This window comes from Poecilia reticulata, chromosome 13 (assembly GCF_904066995.2).
Source record: "Poecilia reticulata chromosome 13, P_reticulata-male-v2, whole genome shotgun sequence".
Classification (NCBI taxonomy): domain Eukaryota; kingdom Metazoa; phylum Chordata; class Actinopteri; order Cyprinodontiformes; family Poeciliidae; genus Poecilia; species Poecilia reticulata.
This window is the reverse complement of record NC_088842.1, coordinates 5,954,187-5,978,667: the sequence shown is the minus strand read 5'-3', so window position 1 is coordinate 5,978,667 and position 24,481 is coordinate 5,954,187. Positions and strand designations below refer to the sequence as shown.

General features: G+C 38.3%; 1 protein-coding gene across 9 annotated transcripts in view; it reads left to right on the top strand.

Annotated features, from left to right (window-relative positions):
• The window catches only part of synrg (synergin, gamma), a 49,844-nt gene extending 28,742 nt beyond the window's left edge, over window positions 1–21,102 (top strand). For 7 of the 9 annotated variants that reach the window (XM_081614315.1, XM_081614316.1, XM_081614320.1 and 4 more), the window contains 8 exons: window positions 4,037–4,582; window positions 7,222–7,385; window positions 7,470–7,523; window positions 8,357–8,453; window positions 9,308–9,456; window positions 10,397–10,507; window positions 10,619–10,657; window positions 20,157–21,102. In XM_081614315.1, the coding sequence (XP_081470441.1) occupies window positions 4,037–4,582; window positions 7,222–7,385; window positions 7,470–7,523; window positions 8,357–8,453; window positions 9,308–9,456; window positions 10,397–10,507; window positions 10,619–10,657; window positions 20,157–20,288 (1,292 nt within the window). In that variant the 3' untranslated portion in view covers window positions 20,289–21,102. The remainder of the gene's footprint in view (window positions 1–4,036; window positions 4,583–7,221; window positions 7,386–7,469; window positions 7,524–8,356; window positions 8,454–9,307; window positions 9,457–10,396; window positions 10,508–10,618; window positions 10,658–20,156) is intronic. The other 2 variants (XM_081614317.1, XM_081614323.1) reach the window with 1 other exon arrangement.
• The last annotated feature ends 3,379 nt before the right edge of the window (window positions 21,103–24,481 follow it).

Genomic DNA, 24,481 nt, shown 5'->3' with positions numbered 1-24,481 from the left:
TGTAGGAGGAGGATGGTTTGTTTTTGTTGTTTTTCAGACATTGTTCAGTTGGCTCCACCAGAGCTCCCTCAGCCTCACACAGTTTATAAAAGTTGTGTGTCATTCAAACGTATTGAATCCATAGCTTTTCTGTAAAATCACCAACTACAATTTCCCCAAAACATTGCATGCGTAGCCGCACACAACTATAAGGGGTTTGTCGCTCCAACGCCTGAACCTGAAGGCTGATAGATGATGAACGCTAGCCTGATTTTAATTTTAATTCATATTTAATGGGGACATTACGAAATTTTATTTTATTTTTTTACATTAGCGGAACATAGACAAAGATTTGCTCACATTTGTAACGGAAACACAGCTATTGTTAGAAATGCTAATTGCATTGGTTTGGGGCATTTTTCAAACATCTTGGTCTTCCAGTGAGAACCATTTGAGCGATAATATCCAACAGAATTTTCACCATTCATGACCGTGAGATCTTCGCTTCCTTTGCTAGTAATCAAAAATAATTACCACAATAGTTTACCAGGAGCCAAGGACTACTAGCAAAGAGCTTCGGAAAAACTTGGAATAAATATTTTTTTCAAATATGTAGCAAATTTTCACTCAACTGAAGTGGCTCTGACTTACTGCATATTACTCTGTTGCTGAAGAAAAATCATGCTAAAGCTCATTTAATCTTTACCACTAAAACCATATGAGAATTTCCTGGTAGGATGGGACCAAAATTGAACTTTTCAGTAGCCACACCACTTTCGAGGTAGAAGTACTCCTACGTGTTGCCACAGAAAACACAATGTAAACAGAGAAATGTGGAGATGAGATTTCTAGAACAGAGCCCGTGTTGTATTACGACCAAGGGGGAAAAAAAACGTTGGATAAATACGGCGCTAGCTACATATACTGTCATCCTGGTAATAAAAAGCCAAACAGAGGCTTGTTTCTGTTTGCCACTGGTTTGTGGGGTTCATCAGGGCCTGTACATATTTTGCCACCACACACAGTAAGTGCTGCAGTAAGGGAGGCAGAATGGAAAACCTCACAGTTAGAAACTGCAGGAAGGAGTCGAGTCTTAGGGTCAACAAGTCTCCTTGACGACCATTAGATGTTATCTACATGGTAACGGGTTGTTTGAGTGTGATGCCAGAAACGAGCCTTTTCTGCTACCATGAAAAAGAAACACAGCGTTAACTAGGGCTTTACCTGGTACCCTGTGCTTTTAAATTAAAGGTTTGCCTTTTTTTTTTAGAATAAGTATGTGATAAAGCTACATTTTATATTTTTATTCATTCTTACCAGGAGTGGCAATAAATGTGGCTGTTACTCTTCAATTCAGGCATTTAAATGATCAAAATAACATATTGTGTTAAGAATAATCCACTGTGTGGGATGGAGCATGTCTTTCCCAAATGAAGTGTTATGTGCTGAAATCTAAATTATGCCATTGCCATATTGAGAGTGCCAAATGTTTTAGGATTTTATTGTTACACTCTCAGCTGAAAAGATGTTAAAGCGAAATGTGTCGACAATTTGATTCCGATTTTCACAGTTTGTCTTCTCATGCGGATTTTAGCATGTAAGGAGAAACTGTTAGGTTTAATTTTTCCCTCATTTTTGCTCGGTTTTCAACACCCTAACATTAGGTGAGGTTTGTTGACAAGCGATGTGGTCTTACCCGTTCCATGGGTAAAACTGAATCAAAATGGAAAAACTCTGCATTTGGGATTAAAGATGGTAAGTAGCATACAGCTGCTGCTGATCAAATGCAATTGATCACCTCATCAATTGTGTGACAGCTTTGACAGTTTGCTACCATGGAACATTGAGGTACATGTCAACAGTATGCTAGGAGGGAAAGACATTAATCCAACTCCACTTCATTTACGTAGAAAGTATGGTTTTATATTTGGGGAGGTGTGAATGTACAATCAAACTCTGATACAGACCAAGAAAGCAAACTCTGCTCCGGCTAAACGCCTGAGTCTCAGTTCGGTCGAAGTAAAATCTGGTTTGGTTCAAATGCATATGTGGATTCAAGCGGACTAGAGACAGCCCCAAAAGCAGAAAGCGGACTATAGTGCAGGGAATTCTGGGTAAAAACAACCAAAACAAACTCACGAGTCTAGAGATAGCGGGAGAAATGGCTCGTCTTCTACTAAAGAGAAATCCTACAGTCACTAATACATGATGCCACTCCATTTTAGTTAATGTTCAGTGAGGAAGGAATTTGCATTCAATGTCGTCTTCAATGTCGTTTCCTTCAGGAGTTCTTGATGTAGTGCCACCACAGGCAAGGGGGTGAACAGGTTTTTCAAAGGGTTTGGAATGTTTGAGACAGTGCCACGTGAAAGCAAACCACACCAGCTGAAAATTTAACAAATGTTGCTATTTGGGTCCCGGATCGAACCTAATCTACCAGAATATGAGGTGTGAAAGCTTCCTTAGTGATACTGGAGTCTTCACCGCTCCAGGTTGTTGACCCTCTCCATGCACTTTAGGTTTTAGGTTATTTTGCAGCCATAACACTAGGATGCTTTGCCAGACATGGAGTCGACCATGAACTCCTCTATTTATCAATGTATTGTAGACCATCTGTCCCCCATCTGAAGTTTAATAGCAGTCAGTTAATTTCTTTATTGAAGCACCATTTTGTGAAAGAATGGGCCAAAATTATTGGTGCGTAAGGTGTTTTTATGTAATTCTGAAACATCTGGTGTGCATAATTGTTCATTGCATAGCTTTTAAAATGTACTTGGATCTTTATTTAATAAAGATCATTGACAGAGTGAAATCTGTTGTTTGGGCACTGGAGATTTTATTAAAAAAAAACACACAACAAAAACAAAACTTTCTATGATGTAATAAAGCTAAAAAAAAAAGATTTGAAAAAGGGTCCACTTTCTTTTTACCATAACTGTATGCTAGCATCTGCTCTCCTCAACAGAAAATGTTTTGCAGACTGTTAAGCAGTGTGGTGTCTCACCTCTGATCTCCAATAAAAGGGATGGTGAAAGGAATGACGGCTGGCTCATAATGGAGACAGTTATACATCCATTTTAACATCATGCTACAGTAAAATACCCTAATGAAAAAAATTGCAATAATTATTTTATGAGTCATTTTTTCCCATTATTTTGCAATTGATGTGGACTAACACGTTTTATTTAGAAATGTTAATGCATTTTTCAATCTTGAGAGCATCATGGAAACAGCCTTATGGAAGACTTTACAATTATAGTAGGTAACTTTTATAAACTGTTTTTTTTTTACATATTTAAAACTCTTGCCATGTTGTCACTGTTGTTACAGTAAAAGATGAGACAGATAATCTGTGAAAAAATGTATCTAACAATGTCATTGGTGGTTATGCTAACTAGCCTGAGCATTCATGGCAGGCTCCGCTGGGAGGAACTAGCTGTAGCGTAGCAGTGAACAAGGGAGAGGACGTGCATACACGAGTGTGATTGACATTGCTAAGACTTTCCAAAAGCAGGAGGCACAATACAACGCAGGGCATCCTGGGTAAATACAACCAAAACAAACGTGTTTAATACTAGCAGGAAATGGCTTGTAGTATTTTATGAATGACTAAAGAGAAATCCTACATCCACTAAGATCCGACACCACTCCATTTTTATTGACATTTTGTGAAGGATGTTGTGCTTAGTGTTGTCTTCTTCAGAGGTTTTTGTGTCAATTCCCTTGATGGTTCTTGGTGCAGCGCCACCACAGGCGAGGGAAGGGGGATAGGTTTTTAGAAGAGGTTGGTTTGTTTGACACAAGGTACAGTGAAAGCGAACCACACCAGCTAAAGATATGACGCATGTTGCAACTTCAGTCGTGAAAACACCCTAAAAGTCACTGAAATAGTTTGAGCATCATTCAAAGGCAATAATTAATGACATTCATATCCGTGATCAGTGTGTGTATGCTTCCTAAATTCTTACTGTATGAATAATGCTACAGCTTGTTTTTCGTCCTTGTATCTTTGTGCTATCCCCACGAACCACCCAGCATGTCTGTGTTGTCGTTATAGAAAGAGACGACATGAAGTTTGACCCGTTTGGGACGTCGGCCCTCAGCACACTGTCCAGCTACGACTGGTCAGATCGAGATGAAAGTCTCGCCAGCGATCTGAGAAAGCCCCAGGGCATGGAAGGGGCTTCTCTATCATCTTTAGTACCGTCACAGAGGAACGAACTCAGCTTTGGCAGCACTGAAAACATGTCCAATGGCTCCCCGGCAAAGGTCACGACCTCTTTAGCCTCAGAGAACGGATCTTTGGGAGGCGACAAGTTTGAGGCCTTTGCCGACTTCGGTTCCTCGGACCAGCCCGGCGACGACGATGACTTTGGAGATTTTGCCAGTACTGTTTCTGAAAAGTCGGACTCACCCGCTGTCACTACGGAGGCGGGTTCAGAGGGAAACCTTGGCGAGTTTCCGGACGAATTTGGCACATTCCAAGGGGACAAGCCCAAATTCGACAAGTTTGACTTCCTGAAAGCCAGCGCTCAAACCAAAGTCAAATCCAGCGAGGAGATGATCAAGAACGAGCTCGCAACTTTTGACCTGTCTGTTCAAGGTGAGTCTTCATGACCTTTCAACCACATCAGAGCACAGACAATTAGATAAATTTATATGTAATGAAAACATGTTCTTGCGGTTTACGTACACCAAATAATTTGATTTTTTTTCTCACTGTCTAAAGTTAAATCTATTTACAATTTACCAAATTATTTCTTTTTGCTAAATGCCACAATAATGAGAGAATTGCGTCCAAAGATTTGTTACATAATTTATTAAATGTAAACAATAGACCATGTGTTTTTTTAAAAATCTGCATCTCAAATCGTGATGAAACTCTACAGTGCCCCCCGGAGGAAATGAGAGATTTTTTCCCCCTTTGCATTACTTTGCAAACTATTGAATTCTCTCACAATAAATTTGCAGATACACCCCGCTTTTGTTAGTATACAGTCACAGTGATAATAAATGTCAATTTAAAATTGCACATATTTACACATTTAAAGAGCCTCATCACTGAAACCGTGTTTATACATTTTCACGTATTTGGGGCAGAATATGGTGAAGATTGGATTACGCATGAAAATCAGCCCTTTTATTAACCATTTAGACTACAAACATTAAAAACACACAAGCAAAATGTCAGATAAAAAATAACTTTAAAATAGTCTAAATAGTTTGGAAGTATTTTTCTTGTCTTCTTACAGAAAGTTTCTGTCTTAGAGCAGAACTAGGAAACCCAAGATTGACCTGTTTGCCTCTGGCATTTTGCACATAAGTTTGTGCTGTATTTGCATCCTAAAGAAAAAGATATAAAACTTCAGACATCTCACACATAAGATATCAACATCCATGGAGATGCCTTACAAAACATTTTATAGTTGCAGAAAGACTTTCAGTGTTCAAGATTCCGCATGAACGGATTAGAAATACATGCAAAGCAAAAAAGTTCCCACGATGTCCATAGGGGGCTTCGTACAACAGAACTTACAAAAAGTCCTTCTAAAATTGCACCTCTATGATGTAAAGTTAAGCTAATATTAGCCGGAAGAATAGTCATCCTTTAAAGTATCATTTTTCACAGAGATTTTGTGAAAACTTTATGTTCAGACAAAAAGAGTGGACATTTTCTACAGTAAAACACAAAGAACCATCAAACCTACATACTCTGCTCTCCCAACCGATCTCTTGGTGAACATGTGTTTGTCCATGTGGGAGTGACAGAGAGAAACAAATGAAATGAACAATGAACAGGAACGTGGACTTCAAATTATTTCAGTTTACTGAAATAACTTAAAATGTATTACATTTCCACAAGACCAAACTGACTAAAACTCGTGTGTCCTATCCATCAGTAATATCTAATCTGAGTGATGGTGAGTGATGGAGTAGCTGAATGTAATCTCCAACCTTTCGGCTCCTCGCTGCTTTACCTCCACCTGATCTGTAATGGAGCCGTCAGACGTTAGATGGTGGTGTTGCCATGACAGTCCCGCTCTAATGGCACTGACCGCCGAGATGGATTATCGGAGGCCCGAAAAATCCATGAGCCAAAATTAACCGGAACCGCTTTTCCTTTAACTGCTGTTTGCCGGCGTTACGTTCCACAAATAATTAATTACACCGAGATAAAAGCCCCCATGAGACTCCTCCCTCCCTGGACCGGGTTTAATCGTCTGAAGTAGAAGGGCCTCGCTAACGTTTCTTTGCCCCGTGTAGCAGTCATCTGATCACAGTGGGGTTTTGCGGCGGGGTGAGTGGCTGTGGGGGAACATGACACGTCCCTCTGTTAGGGTTGTGGAGGAGCTGGGTCTGGATTACCCAACTCTGGATGAGCTTCAGGTCCCATTAGAACACCGAGGGCTTCAGTTTGTGCCCATGTTTGGTGTGGTACATTGCCAGGATTTGTTTGTCTGCGAATTATTCCTGTTTGCATATCCTTAGCTTTGTTTTGTACCTAATTATTAGGTATAAAAATGAAGCTTTTACTTACCCCATAAAAGTGTCTTAGGAATTTGGCCACACACAGAGAGAGAGTATTAATGCAAGTGTACACCATCCCTGCAAGCTGCTAAAAATAAGTATTCACACCTAATGAAATTTTCCTCATTTTGTGAAGTTACAATCACAAGCTTTTGTGTATATAAATGGGATTTTGTACAAAGTAAATCATAATTATGAAATGTACGTTTCTGCTGATTAAATACCATAATCTGAGCCTTCAAAATGTATCTGAAACATTGCGCCTGAAGGCCAAACTATATGAATTTACTATGTTACTGTCATTCAAATGCAACATTTGAATGAAGGCCGTTTTCACAAGCAAGAACTAAAAATGCATTCAACTCAACCTTCCTTCAGCACCTTTCTTTCACCTTTTCTCAACCTCTACTTCAAACTGTCATCTTCACTCATGAAAGCAGAGCAGCGCACAGTAGCCAGCTTCACCGCCAACCAGGCAGGATCCGGCGGTGTTTGTAATTAGTTCATTGCAATCTCTAATCTTGGTTAATATAACAAAAAACTTCATTCTGAAGGTATGGCGTTGCGCCACAATCAACTACGTGTAGAGGAAATTCTGAGTTAAATTAGATAATTACACAGAATCAGGTCTGACATTTTCGACGTGGTTCAACCGTTTTGACCAATTGTTTGACATTCCTTGTCTGACCTTTTCCTCTCCCGTCCTGGCCTCAGGCTCTCACAAACGCAGCCACAGTTTGGGCGAGAAGGAGATCGGGCGTTCGCCTCCGTCTCCCGCTCCGGAGCAGCCTTTCAGAGACCGCTCCAACACGCTGAATGAGAAGCCCACTCTGCCCGTCATCAGGGACAAGTATAAAGACCTGACCGGGGAGGTGGAGGTGAGCAAATCCCTCAGTGTGCTGCAGCTGTTTTGTTTTGGTTTCGTCTTTGTGTGAGCTAACTGCAGCTCCTGGTTGCTGCAGGAAAGTGAGCGGTACGCATACGAGTGGCAGAGGTGTCTGGAAAGTGCTCTGGAGGTTTGTGTTCGACTTTGTCACCCTTCAGCATTTTGTTAGTGTTTTCTGTCCCAGATCTTCTTTCATGTATGACGGAATATTGGGACCATAGCAAGAAAAAACATATGCATTACAAGAATAAAGTCAAACTATGAGAACAAATATAAAACAAGAATAAAGTCATAATACTTGAATAAAAAAGTCATTATTATGAGAATAAAGTTGTAGTATTTCAAGAATAAATACGACTTTATACAAGATCAAAGTCATATTTCTAGAATTAAGTGCAAATATGAGAATAAAATTATATTTTGTGAATAAGGTTATAGTATTATGATTATTATTTACGAAAATTCTCATTTTTGTAATACTATGATTTTATTATCATAATTTTATTTTATAATTTTATATTCTTGTCATTTAATTTTTTTTTATTTTCTTGGCGTGGCCCTAAACCTCTGTTGTACTTATGTAAATATGAAGGCAAACTATTTTTCTCCAATCCAAAAGTAATTTAAAGATGTTTTGGATTTTCATTTCATGGCAACAAAACGCTTCATTGATATGTTTCAACATTTCTGAGGAAATCAGATTCCTAAAAATACTCACCCCCCCCCAAAAAAAGAATCAGTTTGATGTTACACTGAAATTTACTACTAGAGTCACTAACTAAAGCAAACTACGCCTTGTGCACTTGTGTCATGGTACTAAACATTTCTATTTTTCACCTGTATTTATGTAAAACACAATGTTCACTCAGCAGCAGAGCTTATGCTCATTAATGATGATGATGATGATGATGAGCAGAAATAGCATGTGTGACACAACGCCGGCTTCTGTCGCTCCTCGTTAAGGTCATCACCAAGGCCAACAACACCCTGAACGGCATCAGCAGCTCGTCTGTCTGCACCGAGGTCATCCAGTCTGCTCAGGGCATGGAGTACCTGTTGGGTGAGGAACCACACATACATACACACACACACACACACACACACACACACACACGCACGCATACGCACTGTAAAAACATCAGACGCCTTAGCTTTAAATCACTGTCATAAGATCACTTTGTTGGACTAAGAAGAAACAATTAATCGGATTAATCACGATGAATTGATTTTTGAAATAATTATTAACTTATGACGTGATTGATTAATCATTAAATTTGGCCTGTCACGGTAACAAGTTTTGCTAAACAATAAATTGTCCCAGAAGTTATTACAATAAATGGTAATGTTGTTTGGGGACCATTTTCAAGTAATATAATAGAAATGGCCTAATAATGTCAGAACACATTCGTAAAGATTAATAAACTTTAAATTCTAAAGAACAGTTAACACTGGAACAGCAGAAACAACAAATAAAGTCAATTATAAAGTCTCTATAAACAAAATTTCCATTCAAAAGAAGGGGCAAGCCAAAGCACCAGACTGAAGACTTTTATCATCCAGTTTTTGGTAGAAAGAAACAAAACAATAAATCACGTAGATGGAAATGATTGATTTTGTTTTAATTTATCTTGTGAATAACTGATTTACTGATTTTTGTGACGGGCCTACATTAACCAGACACATACATACTCTAAAAAAGGCAATTTGCTGAAAGATCAAAAACTGGCAGAGGTAATTATGCCAAAACGGTACAAAAAAAAAGAAAAAAAAAGCATTTTACAATTAAGATTTTAAAAAAAGCCTTTGTCTGAAAGTAACTTTTACCCAAAACACTTTTTTTTCTGTTTTTTATGAAGCATGTGAGTATGTTTTTTTTTTTTTATTTTTTCATATGTTTGTGTATTTTGTGATCAGGTGTGGTGGAGGTGTACCGGGTCACCAGGCGAGTGGAGCTGGGCATCAAGGCGACCGCGGTGTGTTCAGAGAAGCTGCAGCAGCTGCTGAAGGACATCAGCCGGGTTTGGAACAACCTCATCGGCTTCATGTCGCTGGCCAAACTCGTAGTGAGTCGCTGTGAAACATTCATGCTTCCACAAACACTCCACCGATGAAGTTTTAAGTGATGTCGGTTCATTGAAGTAAAACCAATAATTTGTTTATTTTTTTGTTTGTTTTTTCTTTTCTTTTGATACAATGATCCCAGATATATTTACATTCAGATCAACAGAAATAACTGGCAGCTTGGATTTATTTCTCAAGGTTTTCAGAGATGAATCTAACATTAGATTTTTTTTTTATACCACACATTTTTCTTCAGCCAAACCAGTGGATTTTAAGAATCAGTAAAGGTTTTCAAATTTTTGTAAAAAAAAAAAACAAAAAAAAACTTATCTGAATTATTATTTTTTGTCTGAACGCTGCATCCATCCATTCTATTCTTTCTCCATCCATCTGTTCATCATTTCATTGTTTCCTCCCCACAGTTAGTAACTTATTTTATTAATCCTACTATTTACTATTTCTTCCTCCTCTAGAAACACAGATAAGATGAAAATAAATATCAGTTTTTCATATCAGCCCAGTTTTATTTATCAGACCGATACATTACCAAGTTACTAAAATCGGCTGATACCGATGTTATTTCCGATACATGATGCATCCTTGATTATCTTTTTCTATCCATCCAGTCTAATCAGACTCCATATTTAAATCCAGACCACTATAGACACATCTGTCAAGTTTTATCTTGATTTTTTAATTTTTTTATTTCATACTTTAATTGAGCTCAAAGGGACTGACTGCGCTGGAAAAGTTTGTAATTGTAACATAAAAACTGTTCAGGAGCCAAAAAGGTTGAGACAAAATAAAACCAATGACACACGAAGATGTTTTATGTCATCAGACCCGATGTACATGATGCAGACATGATTGCATGTCGCCCGGCAGCAGGATGTAAACCACGTTGTGTGTTTTGTGTGTGTGTGTGTGTGTGTGCGTGTGCAGCCAGATGAAAGCTCCCTGGATTTCTCCTCCTGCATCCTGCGGCCCGGCATCAAGAACGCCAAGGAGCTGGCGTGTGGAGTGTGTCTGCTGAACGTCGACGCTCGCAGCAAGGTTTGTGCCCGCCACTGCATGCCGGCGGTCGAAACGTGTTTCCATGAATGCTGTTGTTTCTCCACCGGCCCCGCGTAACCACTGATGTCTGACTTTGAAACGTTTTTGCAGAACAAAGAGGGAAGCGCTATTGGACGTCTGTTAAAACGAGTATGAACCAGTCAAACTGTCATCCGAATCTGATCCTTCTTTTTTTTTTTCTTGGGAACTCTGGGGGTCTATTTTCCTCTAATGCTCGGGCCCTGCAGGGGGCCAAAGTGACAGGATCCATCTCTCCTCTATTACAGTCCAGCAGCTTCCCTGATACATTTGCATAGAAGTTATTTTACTGTGCAGAACTTTAAGAAGTACAAAAGGTTTTGTTTTTTTTTATTGTTTTTTTTTATCACATTCACTGCAGCAGTAGCTTTTCTCCCTGGGTTTGATTATTGCGTCTTGTGTTCAGCAGCGATTTTCTCTTCCATCCATTTTGCTTGGAAATTGTAAACACACATTTATTACTCTTTAAACAGATGGGCTTGCTTTTTGTCTGCATCACCGCCGCCTGCACTGCTGGAGCCTGACTGCATGCTTGTCAGGGTGCATGTGAACTCATTTCTTCACTTAGATTAAGTTTGTTTTAGTTTTTTAATGTGTCACATTAAGTTTAGATTTAGTTAAATTACAAAAAAAATAACTTTATGGGGATTTTTGCATATATAGAGAAAAAGTAGAGAAACGCAGTTGGTCAATTAAAAATACTGTTTCATACAAGTTCTTTAATTCCCTGTAAATATTAACAATTCGTTGGGATTAAGTGTTTACAATATTTTAGTCTTTTCATATTTTCTTTTTCTATTCAGCAACCCAATAAGTTTCTGTTTTGGTATATCTAAAAAATATGTCCCAAGTTTAATAATGTAAGAAAATCACAACTTTCTGTTAATTCAGTCAGTATTTAACAGAGGTGACATAAATTGTTAAAATATAATTAAGTCCTTCATTTTTAAATTTATCTTATTGTGAAAAATGAAGCCCTATAAGTTAAGTAAAGCAGTCGATGCTTTTGAAACAAGAGAAACCTCAGATTTTTAAGAAAACGGTCACTTATCTATTAACAGTCGATTCATAAGATCAGTTAACTTTAGATTAAGTCGTTAATTGATAACTTGCATCCTTAATTGCTATGTAATAAAAAACACAGCTGCACAGAGATGTGCTGGGGAAAAAGAATGTTTAGAAAAGAAATCAGTAAAACTCTGAAAGGTGAGGCATGGATGTTTAAACGTCTTTTATAACACAGCGGACCCTGGGAGTCATCCACAAATAGCTCAGGTTTTAATTCTTGTAGAGGCGCCCTCCAAAAGAAATAGTGCTGAAACGATAAATCAAGTTAACTGTGATCAGTAGTTTATTGAAATAGTTAACAAATTTAGTATTTGATTAATTGTTAACTAAAGTGTACAGATTGGAAAAAAAGGCCATTTACTCAAAGTTCAACACACTTGGAGCATTAATTAAGCCAAAATTATACATATGTACATTTTTGCATGCAAGATTTAAAAAAAAATTTTTTTTTGTCTGTATGTTCAACCCAGTTGATGTCTGAAGTACTTTTTGTTTTTTAGATGATCGGCATCCTTTGCTACAAATGATTAAGCGTACGCTAAAGGAATGCTGTGGTTTGCATTTTAGATGATAAAATGTTTATTTTTCTTATTTAAAGGAAGAATTTGAATTATTTGTTTATTTGCATCTTTGAGTGCATTTCTAATGTATTAAAAAAGGATTAATGGTTAAATTAAAACATTCATTTTTTTACTCAATCAATCGTCAGAATAGTCGTTTAATTGACAGAATATTTGATCGATTGTCAGAATAGCAGATTAATCGGCAGAATAATCGTTAGTTGCAGCCCTAAAAGAAGCCAAAGGTTTTAAGAAACTGAAAAACTATTGATCAGGACCACTTAGTGATATGGTGTTACCAAAACACAGATCAGGGGCAGATCATCATGTTGCCTGTACTCCTTTTTAAAGAAAAATAAATATTAATTAATTATTGTAGTTTGAAAGAATGAGCTGAATTGAAACTCACATTCGTCCAGTTGAGAAAGCAGCAGAGGCTTCAAGACTTAAATCAACGTCAAGTTGATTTTGTTCCCCGATTATTTTTATTGAGCCGTAAACCGGTCAGTGTAGTTGCTTGTGAATATGTAAAACCTTTAGTTCTATGTTTCTCTCTCCAGGCCATTTAAATGCCAGATGTGTGTCTCGTTACTGACCAGTGTGTGCTCTAATTGAAAGGCCGACAGCCCCGCCCCGCCCGGCCGCTACTGCTTCCATCTATTGGCGCAGACACACGGTTGTCTCCAAAGCTTCTATACCACAGCATGTCAGAATAACTATCAAAAGATAACAATACACTCTGGAATAAGTGGAGCTCTGTCACTTTGGCACCTCAGGCTGGTTTTCTTTTCTTTTTTTTTTTTTTTGCACTTTGGGATTGGTTCCTTCAAGGTAACAGGGTTCGTTTCAATTTTTTCCCCTCTCTCACCTCCACCTCGAGGTAGCTGCTCACCTCCCTCCTTTTCAGCTAACAACTGTTGCTGTTTCTAATAACCGTTCTCCAAATGGGGGATGGAGGGCTGCTGCATGGCTGCGTGTCCACCTTGGTGATTTTTATCGGAGCGGGGCAACTAATGGTGTTCTCAGAGCCTGCGGTTTAAAGGGCAGCACGCTGCCACCGCCGCTCGTCGTCTCTGGTCGTCTCTCCGCCGCAACCAGATGGATGATGCGAGCGAGACGCAGACGACTGCGAGGCATCTCGGCAGATGTGGCTTAAGCATTAGTCAAGAGAGAGGCAGATAATAGACCTGCACACACACACGCACACACACGCACACACACTCTCTCACTCCTCTGTGACCAGACTTGAGCTGACATTTATACCAATTTGTTTTGCCTGTGTGCCACTAGCTTGAGATTAATAATGCGTCTTTTAATTACAATTTTGGCAGAGCCACAGTGGTGAGAAGGCATTAGAGGCCAGACCCCCCCTTTGTGTATAATGGAGTGAAAGACCAGCAGAAGGCACTGATTGGTTTCTTGTCCTGTGGTAAAGGAGTGCTGATTTGTTTGTTCCAGAAAAAGCACAAAGAAGGGAACTAACGAGGCTTAGTTTGAGCCTCGCTCTCCTGAAGAGTTTTATTTTTTCAAACTATTAGCTGATCTCATCCCTTGTTTGTTTATTGTTGAACAGGCTGGGACCCAAAATGCTGTACTGTTGAAACCAGAAGTTTAGATACACTGAATGAAATTATGCACACACCTTTTGTCTCACTTTCCAAAGTTAAATCAGACTTGTACAAGCAACTTTTCTCAGAATTTTGTGACGGCCACACCAAACACCGACTTTGTTGTCCTTGAACACTTTGGCTGTATTCTGAGGGTTATTGTCCATTTGGAAGAACAATCCGAGTCCAAGCTTTGACTTCCTGGCTTTAGATGTTGCTTCAGTATTTCCACATGATGTTGTTTACTCATGATGGCACCTGTTTTGTGAAGTGCACCAGTTACTCCTGCAGCAAAACAGCTCCGCAGTATGATACTGCCACCCCCATACCTTACAGGGTATATGTGCATCCTTAAAAAGTCTTAAGTTCATGTGCTTAAAATTAAGGCCTTAAATTCATGAGAGAATGCCTTTAGCATTAGCATTTTAATGCTAATGTTAGTATCATTAATATGGTAATCATAGGTCTTGACAGGATTATTTAATCTCTTATACATTGTGTAGTTTTTTTTTCCTCACAGGATTTTTCTGTCAGGCTGAAGCTTCAGTCAAGCGCAGACATCTTCATTGTGTTCTGTGAGTTGAGATGGTTTAGGCTACCGCTAACTAGCTGTTAATAAACCCCTGCTATCTAGTTTTTGTTTGTTTTGTTTTTTTTCATCATGTAATTTTTAATATCAAAGTTATGAAACTTAAGCAACTGCACATGTGTTTGTGTGGGTAATTTCTGGTTTAAAAAAATCCTTGTTCTTCATTCAGTACTGAAGCATAGCGATACTTAATAAAATTGTTAAAGTAAAAAAAAAAAGTACAGCATAATAAAAATACTCCCAAACCTATATTTTTTCTTGAAAAGGTTACTCCAGAAAACTCCCCAATTCTGCTAAAGAGAGAGTAATCATCATCAGACGTTATTCCTTCTTTCATTTTTCCGGCAACATAAAAGCTGAATAACAGAAAAAAACAGGAGCTGTTTGGTCTGATTTAGGCTTATGCACCTGTTTATTCAGTGTATGTAAACTTTTGGGTTCAGCTGTATGTACTATCCTCAAGACAGTGAAGCTATGACAACCAGCAGCTTGGAGCTGCATGAAATTATCATTAACTTAAAAAAAAAAGAAGTTATTTTTAGCTAAATTTAAAAAAGACAATCTTTGCGACTATGCTAGATTAGCCAAAACAGGAAATCTTCTAGCCTTAATATGAAGCTTTAATTATCTGATGAAAAGGTCAGACAAATAATTACACTCCATTTGATCCAACTGATTACAATAGTAGCTATTGTTGGTTCAGAGCGGCGGGACTAAATGTTCCTAGTCTTTAAATAAAAAAAAAAGGGCGTTTCTGATCAGTTTCCGTTGATGTCGGAGCCTTTGCAGGTTTGAGCAGAATGAGGAAGATTTGTTATAGAATATCTCTGCGTGATGACGACTCTGTTTTTATTTTATTTTTTTCATTCCTACACGCCGTCCTCCTTACTTCGCTCGAGGTCTTGTGCGAAATTCTGTTCCCCTGTGAAAATCTGTTTCCCCTGTGTTGGGAGCGCGCATTGCAGCCAGAGAGGTGGATCCGGTGGATCGGACCATTTTCACGGCGCTTCAAAAAAAAGGTCAGCCTGTACTTTGGGCTGTCATCATGAAACACTCTGTCGTAACACATTTGTGTTTTGACAGAACCTAAAGGCTGTAATGATGATTAGTTTTAAGATGCGACTCCTCAGAAGATCAGGAGAGGATTGAAGGATTGTTTAGCTGAACGTTAGGCTGATCAGAAAACAAAGAACATGAACATTCAGTGTTCAAATGACTTTTTAACATATTAAAGTTTAACATTTGCTCAACAAAGGACCTCCATTTCTGAACAAACTCTTTGTCTTGGTGATTTGTGATGCACCAAGCTGTCAGGCAGAGATTGAAATAGGCCAATTTTTCTTGAAAAATCTTTTTTATGCATCAATTAAAGGCATCAAAACATAAAAAAATAAAAAAACTACTCATAATTATGTCAATGTTGTAACTTTCAGTTTAATGGGCAGCTATCAAAATAAAAGTACATACATAAATAAACGAGGTCTTGTGTTCTTTTAAACACGAAGAGAATCAATCTTTTTTTCAGCTTTTGTCTCGTAAGCCTGACAAATAAAAGTCAGTCAACAAACACAGGTTTCCATCTCGCAGTGTGCATTTATAATTTTTTAATTTCTGATACAAGAGGAGGGAAGCTGGCTGACAGCAGGGCACAAAAATAAAGACTTCCTGAAAAGATCAGAGTGTAGACTTTTTGGTAAATCCCGTTCTAATGTAAAATATGTCAGATTACTGGATTAAGGAAATGTCTAGTATGCCATCACACATAATTTTTGATAATTTGGAAACAGTTGCTTTTTATTTCCCATAGTTATGGGGGGAGAAGACGAGAGAATGGATATTTCAGCCCCCTGAAATAATCTGTTCCTCCTCTATAAAATGGAAACTAATTTACCTCCAAGTCTTTTACTGTGTTCAATCCTCTCATCATGAACAAGAAATCCTGAAACCATATCTGATGGGGAAACGCGGATTGAAGTAATGCCGACCCCGGCGGTCCAGAGCTCAGCTACGCAGGAACAAATAGGCCGGGGCCACAAAGGGCCGCTCTGAACTGGAAATCACTCCGCTAAGGGAAATGTGAGCGGAGTGGAAAATGTGTCATTCAGTCTGCATTAAGGAGGCAGCGGAGGGTCTGCATTCAGACAGGTGGAGACTTATTTCGCTTAATGGTGTGTTATAGCGCTGAGATGAATTAGTTTTTATTTTTTCTGCTGTTTGCGTCTCCTATGATTCACTGCACATGAGTCATTCCTCGCTCCGGCTTCGCCTCAATTATTCCACCGTGGGAGAGCGACTCCTAAGCTGCACATCATACATATTAGCGTCCGCCGGCTGCACACACAGGGCTACAGCTGCGCCCAGTGGAAACGCTGACTCAACACGGGGGTCACATCACCACGTTTAGGCCAAATCAGATCATAGGGCTTTTTTATATCACGATAAGTAAATGGAGTCGGGTCGCTTTTAACCGCCTCACGCTGCTTCCTGTTTCATCTTAAGTAACTGGAATATCACTAAAAAGACACGTTTTCCTCACTATTTTAGTTATAAAAGGGAAATGTATGTATTATGTTGTTTCATGAGACGTATTTAAAGAGGTTATTTTTGTTTCATAGTTTCACCTTACACCTAAAGAAAACCCAAAATTCAACGAACCTGGGTCTCTGTTTGGTGGGTGTGTTTCAAATTAATGTGGATGCAAGCGGACTGGAGACCCTCCAAAAGCAGGAAGTGAACCTTAACCCAGGGCATTCTGGGTAAATAGGGGCAAAATAAACTTACGCGTCTAGTGCTACTGGGAGAAATGGCTTGTAGTCATTTACCAAAGACAAAAGAGAAATCCAATAACCGCTAAATTTTGACTCTATTCCATCTTTGTTTACATTTCTTGAAGAAGGAAGTTGCGCTCAGTGTCTTCAGAGGTTTTCATGTTGTTTCTTTCAGTGGTTCTTCAGTACAGCGCCACCACAGGCGAGGAGGGGAACAGGTTTTTCAAAGGGTTTGGTTGGTTTTGGTTGACGGTAGAGCAGTTTAAAAGCGAACCAGACCAGCAGAAAATGTAACAAACTACAAATTGCAAATTTGGCCCCAAATTGAACCGAGTCTCCCAGACTATCAGGGGGCAAAGCACCCTAACTCTTTCTGATTTCTCAAATTTTAGAGAAAGAAAACCTGAGTAAACACAAAAATGCAGTTTTTGACAGTGATTGGACTGTCAAAAAACATTCTTGCCCTGTCTAACGAAAACATAATAATTCAGTTTCATGAGTCACGATCAGGTTTCTGCCAGATCTGTAGAATAAAAGAAAACCTGTCTGACACCAGGAGGTAGGCTGAAAAAAAACTCAAAAAGAGAGAACCTGCCACCAAATTACTCCAAGAACACACTGGGTATTCATCCAGGAGGTCACAGAGGAACCCAGAGCACCATCTGTGAGGCAGCATCCACTGAGCTACCTGCCAGCATTTTGTTTTATATGATGAACTGGAGTCGTAGAAGAGCTCTGATTATAGCCGTAACACTTCTTCATTAAAAACTGTTTCTACAGTCTTACATTATTCAGATTTTCTGAGATGTTTTTTGGTGGAATGAATAACAGAAGTGAACTGTTCGATTGTGCACTAAATAATAAAGATGCAACCAAAGTCAGAGCGACACGAGATCAGAAAGTGAGCGGATTTTATTATTTTCATCTTGGGCGTCTCTGAAACGAAACCTGTTCAAAGCAGACAGGAAATTCTTTGAGGAAAATAATGTTGCTGAAAAACGCGTTTACAAAAATTGCTGCCAAAAATCTCTTTAATCGTCTTAGACATGCAGCCTCAGAGCAAATCTTGTATCCGTCCTTTTTTTTCTGCCTCGACTGAGATAAATCACCACAGATGCGTTTTTTCAGCTTCTAAAAAGACATCACTCAAGATGTTTTCTCCTTTGTTCCTTTACATGTGGCTTCAAAGGGAAATTTAACAGTGTTTTCTGTTTGCAGCAGCACACAGCTGAGAGCTGAATTTATGTTTACTGTATCATGAACCATTTTGTTTCTCTGAATTTCACGCGGCATACATTTATTCACTGAAGTGGAAGAAATATTTCAGAATGTTGTTCACGTAAACACACATGAATGTGTGACAGCACGATGAATCTTTTTATTCCTTTAAAATGACAGTTTTTAGGTTTGTTTACACTCAAACTAAACAGACGTCTTGATACAGGTCAGATGTTTACGACACATTCAAACCTTTCTCTTGGTGTCAAAAAAAAAACGCTTCCAAGAGAAATATTATCCATTAACGTAGTATTTCAAATTTTTCAATTTATTGCCATTATTGACTTCAGTCCAAACCTCTTCTTTCTGAGTGATTAAAAATTAAAACATTTTAATCCGACCTTTTTTGTTTGTTCGTTTTGAAGCAAAGTTGTTTGTAACTATGGAAACAAATGGCTCCACCTTTGTCGCCTGGACACACAAGTGATGTTTTGGAAATATTGCATACCAAAGTATTTAATCCTCACCATATAAAACTAATGTAAATTTTCTGAACAGTTAAACCCTTAATGACCAATTAGTGTCCTTTAGAAAAGAAATACAATAACTATTTTATGCTAATAAGAATTCTGATTTTGTTTTGGGGGTTTGGCGGCCATTATGTGAGGGTCAAAAATTCAGTAGTTTTTTTTAAAAAAAATTATCAAGAACTGAAAACTTTTTAAAGCAAGTGAGATTTCAATCTTAGTCTCATTAAAGGATGTGTTTTAAATTGTTCGGGTTGTTTTTATTTAGTTCAAATTACAAAGGACATAATTGAAGAAAAAAAAAATCTTCAAAAAGTTTTAAGTTACTCCCAAAATACACAACCTGGCAAGAAGTTACTGGTATCTATTCAAAACAAACAACTTAAAGTGTTTTTGTTCTTGTACTGATCTAAGCTAACACACAATCCCATTCAGCTTGACCTTGGGACGAAGCTCTGACCTTCAGATCTGAGAGTTCGGAAGGTTTTTTCTTTCCCCTCTGTGTGCGTGTTTGATTTCCATCGGGGTCGCTTACAGAACCGCGGCGCACTACTGGACTAAAAATGACACAAATCAAGTTCTGCTTAAACCTCCAGTCCCTTGTTAAGAATAGAGGCTAATTAATCACAGCATGCGGTTCGAAGTGATACTGAGAGTTGAAGCAGAGTTCTGCTTTGTTCCAGTCTGATGAATTTTAAAGCTCCACACCTTCCTTCACAGTTCTCATTGGATATTAGACAGACCAGAGTGGTCTAAATGGGGTCCACCTCATATTGGACTTTGACTGGGCTATTTCATTCACATTAATGAGATTTGATCTAATGCATCCATTGGTTGAATTATTTTCAGTTATCTCATATCTGAACAAACACATGGAATATTGTATTTGTAAAGTGACGAATTTCAGTTGAAGTGGTGTAAAAACATTAAAAATCACTCTGCTCCACTTCATCAGACGGTTTATTGGTTGGGTTCTGTCCTACCCAAGGCTCTTTCTTCCATTTTGAATAGAATTAACCCCAAATGATGTTGGTCTCTTTGGTTCCTGGTTGGCTTTCACACCTTTCTGCTGACAAACATGAAAACCCACCCTCATGTTGCCGGGTTTCCTTCATGTTGCTGGGTTGCTTTATGTGAACTTACTGTGAAATGAAATCCTCTTACCTTTCAGCGTCGTTCGAGGGTGTAGCGGTAAAACACCCCCAGGCCCCCTCTCCTCCCATCATGCCTGTGGATCTGGGTCTCTAAGCGCCTCACCCTTTCTGTCCAACAGGCTTTCAACTCCGAGACGGACAACTTCAAGCTGCTGTACGGGGGCCACCAGTACCACGCCAGCTGTGCCAATTTCTGGATCAACTGCGTGGAGCCAAAACCTCCGGGGCTCATCCTGCCTGACCTGCTCTGAGCTGCCATGGAAACAGAGCAGGAAATAATTAAGTTGAAACGGGCGAAGCAGCCGATCGCGTCACACCGACAGCAAGAGGACGACGTTTAGTCACTGGATTCTGCTGCGTTCTTCTTTTTTAGTTCTGTTTATTTCAAATGTTTATCTTATTTTTTTTTTTTTTACCTTTATCTCATGCATACAAATCACTTTGGTCAGTCGGGGGAGGGAGGTTCTATTGAAATCTGTAACTGATGCTGCTTTATTTCACCTGATTATCACTGCACATTGAGGTGATGTGAAAAAAATAAGTCATATTTTATTGATTAGCAGTGCAATATGATTAAAGAAACACTGGCAAAAAGGATGTGTGTAAACATCTAGAGCTTTTAAAGTCCCTTTTTTTTCTTCCTTGTGTTTGGTTTTAAGCCTGGCTCTTCATCATAAGTCGACTTTTACTTGAATTTGTGCAGGAGGCTCGTTTGATGACGCTTTTTGAAAAAAAAAAAAAATCATTCAGACTCGCCGCTGTACTACAAGGCATCCATCTCTTTTTATGCGTCGTGTTGAATGTCTGTTGAATGAAACCTTCAGCACCTTTCGGGTATTTAAATAGTATTTTCTAAATATTTAATGGCATGGGAGAGAGGGGGTCTTGAAGGAAATTGTGTTTTGTTTCTGTTCTTCTGTTTGGTGTGGATATTTGAAAGTTATGAAGGAACTGATTGAAGTTGGGCTGCAGCTGATTTTTTTTTCCTTTTCTGTATATTATGACATCATGTTGTAGCATTGTATTTATCTCTGAGTATAATGTGAATAAATAAGAGTGCTTAAAGATTTGTGTCAACGTTAATCATTCTGTTAAGAGTAGCAAAAGCATTTTTCTAACTTTGGGTATTAATATGTACTCATGTGGCCAATGTAACACTGATTTTCCTCAAGATGTTTGTGCATCCTTAAAAACTCCTAAATTTATCTAAAATTAAGACCTTAAATTCAATAAAATAGTGTAAATTGGTCTTCAATACATTAATCACAGGTTTTAAATGGCAGAACTTTAAATCTTGTATGTGGTTTCATTTCTCGCAGGACTTTTCTGTCGGGTAAAGTTTGAGTTGTGTGCCGACATCTTTATTGCGTTTTGTTTGGAGGTGGTCAAGTTTACCACTAACTCCAGGGAACGACGGGGACAGTGACAAGCCATCGACCACTCCCAGTGAAACCCAACACACAGGACGCGATGACATCGACAAAAGTTTAACATTTTTCCACTTGTGTCGCATTGCTAGCCCAAGTGCATCAGAAACGGTTGCCTCAATGAAGAGATTTAAAAAAGAAACTGTTACAGGAAAAACCAGGTACACTTGATTTGAGTTGACTTGAAATTTGACCCACTTTTCTTATTTCTCTCTGCTCTTTCTGTTTTCCCCGTTCCTGATTTCCTTTATTTTTTTCATTTTTGTCACACTTTTCAGCACATCAAAGCAATTTAAATACTTGTCAAAACCCAACCCAAGTTAATACAGAATGCAGTTTTTAAATTAAACTTTCATTATAAAGCGAGCAAGAAACAAACACATGTCCTTGTGTGGGCAGTAATGTCTTTATTATGTCAGTGTTGATATTCTTGGGAATTTTCTTCAATAACTTGATTTTACAAACCCAGGTCTGATGTAGTTTGGTTTAGTCTACACAGACTATAAACCAAGTCAGTTATTGTTTGAGTGTTTTACACTTTGCAACTCTTAAGTGATACTCAGTCACATGGTTAGCATGGGTTAAATGTGCTGTGACACCATGTTTTTCATAGAAAAATTTGCTTATAGATTAATCAGTGAAACTGTACAGCCATCCTCTTATAACATAAAGGCAAGCCAAAAAAGCAGAAAAGAAAACAATTTTTTCTAACTTTCAGCAAGCTGAGAACCTTTTAGACAAAGCTAATGTTAGCTAATCCTGAAGTTAGTGTTGATTTGGCCTCATAAACAAAAAAATACCTGTGTTGAATTAACTTTAATCTAAAAAATTGCATACAGCAGATAATATATTAATGAATTTTTAGAAAATCTGTTCGTATTTTGGCTAACGTTAAACTTACTCTGGGGCACGATTAGCATAAATTTTGTTTCCTTAAAGTCTCAAAGAAATCTGAACAAATTTGGAAGTCCATGTCAAATTTGCTCAGCATTGTTTTTTTAGTTTTTAATAACCATGTCGCCTCAGTTTGTTCAGCGGTTTGTGTTGGACTGTGTGATGATTTTCTGTTATTAAATGGCTGCGTAGACCGATGCAGCCCATATGTTTGCCCAACAAAAACCACAGAAATAAAGTGGTCATTTAATTAAAATGGCTTTCAGGTGATGTTATTTTATTTTTTTTCTGCTCACTCTTTCTTGCCAAACACACACACGCACGCACACACACACGCACACACCTTTTCCTTCTCAACGAGGCAGTCTCCCTGAGGCCAGAAAGCCTCCGTCATTTCCATCACATTACCGCAAAATGGAATAAATTCACTCCCAACAAGCCTTGCGGGCGCTCGCTGGCGGTCGAGCTCAGCCAATCAGATGGGACGTCTCAGGGTGCCGTGTGACCCGTCTCATTATGGTCCTCGCGCTCCTCAGGTGTGTCCTCAAACATCCGTTTTTATCCCGCACTGCTGTCTAATTTATTTCCAGCAGAAAATGAATTCTCCTCTCACGGCGAACGCTGATAGAGGATTACAGAAAATGACAAAAGCAGAAATCAATTACTGAACAAGGCTGCGTAATTCAGAATGCAGGATGTATCCCGACGTCTTCACACCCATTGTCTGCGACATCCCGTTGAAATTTTGACTTGGCAACAAACGCAGCTGTTGTATGCTACTTTTTTTTATCGTTCGTTGTTACGGCTCCTCTTATTGATTAACACAGTAGTCACTGGTGTTTGATATAAAGAGCTAATGAAGGTTAAGTTTCTAGGAGTTTACACCATGATGACTCAAGAAGAAAATCCTATAGTTATTCAATATTTAATACTCCCATGTTTTTCACGTTTTCCCACTTCCAAAGAATGGAGAGGTCTGGAATTTCCATCTTTCCATGAATTTAATATTTCAATACATCTTATAACACTTTACTGAGATAATTTTTTTAGTACATTTATTCACAATGTCTGATTTTTAATTACTTAATTTGCCTTTTATTGTGTAAAATCTGTATTTTGTACAATGGGAAAGCAGAATTCAATGTTTGGTGTCACTTCTATTGTTTCTTCCATTATCCTTTGAGGTTAAAACTTTGATCTGGGAATTATATTTCCAGCAACTCAGACGGCTGCACACACATTTAGCTCTAATCTTTCTTGACCATTTTTTTTTTGTTTGAATAATAAGAAGAATATTTTCAAAAAGTAACTATTTTGATCTTCACAGATCCTCATGCATCAAAACAGCAGAGATCTACATAAATTTGAACTAAAATTACAGAATTAAGTAAGACACAAGCTGTAAAAAAGTGACTTAATGTCTTGGTGTTTTTGCTAGAAAACCATCCAAAGGCAGATTAACTGCTGAGTTTACTTTATCCAGCTCTAGAACATTCAGAAGCTGCCTGCTTTCTGTCTATTTCTAATTGCTTGTGTTCTCTTCGACCTGCCCTCGTCACACTTGTGTAAATTAATTTTTACATTCAGACGTGAAGACTTTTAGAGTGCAGCCATTTCCTTTCACGCATTCTTCACTTAGTATCTGCTGAGCTGACCGAGCAGCAACAGCACATCAAAACCCCCAAGTCTTCTTAACCAAGAAGACTTCTATTCAAAAGTCTTCCTTCTGAATAGAGGACTTTCAAAAATAATAATAATAATAATAATAATCACCAAAGGAGTCAGTTTAATCTTTTATCAACAGCTTTTAGTAGTTCTTTTAATATGTAAAACATTTTATTGTGGCCAAACTGTTGATCGCAAAGCATTAATTTATAGAAAACATAAGAAATATAAGGCAGTGAATTAGTTTAAGTTTATTAAAATGACTGTTATTAAAGGAGCATTGAGCAGAGCTGTGATGTTATTACTATTCATACATATTTTTCTTTAAACAAAATATCAGTTTAAGATGTAATGTTGGACTTGACAAATTGAGTCCAACATTAACAGGGTAACTAAATTAGATTCAATATATTTGCTAAGTAAGTTTGTAAAGTGCATGTCCAGTTTTTTTAATCATT